Source organism: Penaeus chinensis, chromosome 29 (genome assembly GCF_019202785.1).
Source record: "Penaeus chinensis breed Huanghai No. 1 chromosome 29, ASM1920278v2, whole genome shotgun sequence".
NCBI classification, from domain to species: Eukaryota; Metazoa; Arthropoda; class Malacostraca; order Decapoda; family Penaeidae; genus Penaeus; species Penaeus chinensis.
The window spans coordinates 21,205,671-21,209,767 of record NC_061847.1 but is presented as its reverse complement, the minus strand read 5'-3'; the positions used below and the strand labels follow the sequence as shown (position 1 = coordinate 21,209,767).

General features: G+C 44.0%; 1 protein-coding gene across 1 annotated transcript in view; it reads left to right on the top strand.

Annotated features, from left to right (window-relative positions):
• Positions 1-1,894: 1,894 nt before the first annotated feature.
• LOC125040830 overlaps positions 1,895-4,097 on the top strand; it is an 8,739-nt gene continuing 6,536 nt past the window's right edge. Inside the window, exons 1-2 of the mRNA XM_047635575.1 lie at positions 1,895-1,958; positions 2,443-2,927. Of these exons, the coding sequence (XP_047491531.1) occupies positions 2,443-2,927 (485 nt within the window). The 5' untranslated portion in view covers positions 1,895-1,958. The remainder of the gene's footprint in view (positions 1,959-2,442; positions 2,928-4,097) is intronic.

Genomic DNA, 4,097 nt, shown 5'->3' with positions numbered 1-4,097 from the left:
TCGGTGCCACGGATTACTCTCGTCGACTGGTTGTAGTGTCTCCTGGTGAAAGAAAATCATAACAAGACGTGACCGGCTTTGTAATGTGCAGACGTTGTGAAGTGGGATTGTTAACGAATGAGCCATTTTTTTCCCTGCTAATAGTGCATTCATGTCTGAGGTCTGAGCATTGTTAGACTTTGCATGTTATGAAGTATCTTTTCAAAGAAGCTTAAAGAATTTTTATTGAAGTATAAAAAAGCCAGGTTAATGATTTAGAACGATGCTATAAAAGCATAATAATGTTTGATAACCTCAATGAATAATGTAAGAGAAAAGTCACTCATTTTGTTAGAAATCGTACATAAGATTAAAATATGTACTGATTATTTTCTTCCACAAAAGAAGTTAAAAATTAAAAATCTTCTAGATATTAAATACCATATTGAGCACTATCCAAAATAACATTAACGTTACATCAGCTCTCTAGCCATCCCACGCACAGACATCTGCTTATTTCATACTGTAAAAACCTACTCGTCGCTGAGGGTGGGGTGGGGGGGCATGAACATGTTGGCACAACACACACGCACATGGCACAGACACCACACAAGCACACCACTCAATCACACCACACGAGCAGTATACCACACACACATCATACAGTATAACACACACTCAAAAAACACAAGCAGTATACTACTCACGCAAAAACAAACACATGCACAACACACGCACATCAGATACACACATCACACGCGCACAATACACACCCATAACACGCCTCACGCTACACACCCCACTTCGCTCTCCGCTTGCCATCTGCCGGCGGCGAGTGTCCACGATTTATGGCTCGAGCGTCAAAATCTTCCTTCAAGGGCGAGCACAGCAAACCGGGCCGTTATGTTATGAGCATTGCACTCACTCAGACTTACTTCCTTGAGGACTATAATCACCGAAGTTGTTGGGTCGTAAAACGCGTTTTTTCCTTTTACTTTTTTTTATTATTAAGTTTTTTTGTTTTTTTTTTCTCTTTTGTAGCGTTGTATGTTGTAACATCGCATAACATGGATGCCGTTGTGTTTTCCTTGTATAGATAGATAATGATTACATTTGATTTCCTAATTATCATTTTCAGTTATATTGTGTCAGTAAGAATTCATGTATTAGGTGAAAGCCAGCTAGACGTCGGAGACAGAGTACTTGGTATTAGCATGGCGGGTGCTATATCGTTTCTTCATCGGTTATATACAGTCAGACCAATACTTGAGCTGAATAACGTAACATCTAGCGTAGAAAACTCTTACTCAATTTGCATTACGATTTGTATTCAGGCAATGCTGACAAAATGAAACTCCGATCGTCTTATTCAGTAACCCCCAGTAGGCATCATGTGATTTCAGGAGGGGGTAGGGGGCATGGGGTCGGCTGAGGGTCCATGTGGTTAAGCAAGGGTGGGTGGGAGGAGGAGGTGGAAGGGGTGAAGCCGGGGTGAGGGGGGGGGACTGGTAGTAGCCACAAACCTATATAATACCAGACCGTTATGCCATGCACGCGCCATGAGCACTGCCGTGTAGGTTTCGCCGACCACATGAAGTCACATGCCATGAGGTGAGCCGTGCCTCCTATGCTTCCCCACATGTTATTACACGTCACTACTTTGTCATCACTTTTGCGTTATTTATTATCTAGTTCCGTTTCCTATTAAGACTTATCTTCCGATCTATTAGTACGTAATTCAATACGCATCACTAGGTCATAGACTCACCTATCTAATTTCCCTTATCCTTAATAGTCATTATACGAATTTGTAATAGTTTTCCTTCCAAAGTTATCCATGGGCCTAAATTCTCTGCCGGCGGGACAAACTATATAAACACCAGCTCGAGAGTGGGTAGAGTCAGTTCCACTATAGACGTCGAAGGGAGAGGATCTCGTTTTCGGTCCGAATCGCCTCAGGGGAAACCATTTATTCCAATGTATGTAAACTGGTTTTGAGAACGTGTTTTAGGAGACGGGTTGTGCATATTTGGCATTGTTTGGTGATCTTGTGAGCTTCTTTTACCTATCTTGGTAATGGCGATGAGACAGGTCCCTGATTTTTTTTTTCTTTTTTACTGTGATTTGTTTATGCCTGAATGTGTTTTGAAGTTTGTGATGCAGAAATAACGGGATTGGCATACATTTTCTCACTGATATTATTCATGGAGCTTAGTAACTGTAAATAGTTCATAATTTAGATGTTTGAAATTTTCAATGTAGGCTTAATATTCGCGTGTCATTAGTGACGTCCCTAATTCGAATATTCAGATTCCTAAATAACGGAAAATTTATATATCCATGAGTAATTATAATTGCCATGCACTGTTATCAAGAAGCAATGAGTAATTAAAATAACAGGTAAAATGATTTATTGTAGTGTGTCTTCCCCCAAATCCTAAATCTCTCCCTTCCTTCCCGCAGATGATGACCAAGATCCTGCTCGTGGCTTTGGTGAGCGTGGCCTGCGCCGCCTCCGTCGAGAAGCGCGAGGGCCCCGTGGCCCAGGCCCGCGACACGTCCTCCTCCTACGCCGCCCCCGCCCCCGCCCCCTCATACGACGGCGGCTCGCAGGGCAATCTCTACTACTACTACTACCCCGTCCAGGAGTACGGCGAGACCGGCGCTGCCTCCGGCGACTTCGACATCTTCACTGCCATCATCCTGCCCCTGCTGATCCTCGGCGGTCTGCTCCTGCTTCTGTCCTCCCTCACCTTCACCCTCACCACCGGAAGGGCCCTCAGCACCGAGACCCAGGAGCCCGCCCTCATGGACCAGCTCCACGACGAGATTGAGCGCGTCTTCTACATCTACCTCAACGCCTTCGAGAGCGAGCAGTGCCTCCAGAGGACCATCTGCGAGATGGGCGCCTACTCCAAGGAGCTCAAGGGCAAGGACTTCGTCCTCGGGTATGTTACATGACGGACTTTACGTGACTGACCTCACACTAACATTTGTTACCACCGACAGTCTTCACCCATTCATGCATTCACGCTCATTATTTTCTCATTTATTATCAAATTTATATTAATCTAGTCGAATTCAGTTTACTTAAAGACCTTCAGCATTTAACAGCATAGTCCAGATCATTTTAACTTCCAGGAGGCTAGCCAGTTGCCATCATTCCCATCAAATAACGCCATGATACTGATCTCATCCGTCACAGCCATAGCTCAGCATGACCGCATTCATGACTCCCCGACCCCCAGTGCATGACTCGTGAGTCACGGCCCGCTGCCTTAACTGACAACCGTCATATGACATGACAGCAGCTTTCCCTCTTAAATTCTGTCACTGACTGGACACGCCCTTGCCCTTACTTCTAATGCTCTATAAAGTTTCATGTGCCATAACGTGACTTCCCTCTACGCTTTGTTAAAGTTGTGACTCGTGATCACGGAAGCGTAGTTTATAAGCATACTAACGCTGTACTTACTTAAATGATAACTTACTCAGTTCGTTTCTCTTCGCATGTAACTTTATTTTTCCAATGGGAAGATATACTTAACCCTATTTTAAAGCAACAATAACCTATGAAATTAATGTGTGTAATCAATAAATGTACACACTGGATAAGAGTTGTACCCGACGACAGAGAACAACGCGTGTCTACTGGACCTTGTGGCGTATCTGACTGACCCGCGACTCTCTCATTTCACTGACTAATTTCAAACCGTGACTTAAACTTAAAACGCGCCCTATTAAGACCTAGTACTATAGACGTTAGTTTATTTCAAGTCATACCTATGATACCGTCAGGAGTCAGGAGGGTATCAACTCATCATAGACGTTAACGACCCCTTCTTTAGAACAGACCTCTTAACATAAATTCTTGATAGCGATAATAACGACTCATTGAACGAATTGAAATAGCCTTGACCATGCCAATTTGATTCGAATCATTACTGACCGTAACACGAAGGATAAATCGAGTAAAATGACGTAACAGATCGACTGCTGGCTTCCTAGCGCCTCCAATTTCTTTCTCTTCTTCCCCACCCTTGCCCCCCGCCGAACGAATGCGAACGCTCGGTCACTCAGACACCTAGCTTGACTTGCTGTTCACAATGCTTGACACG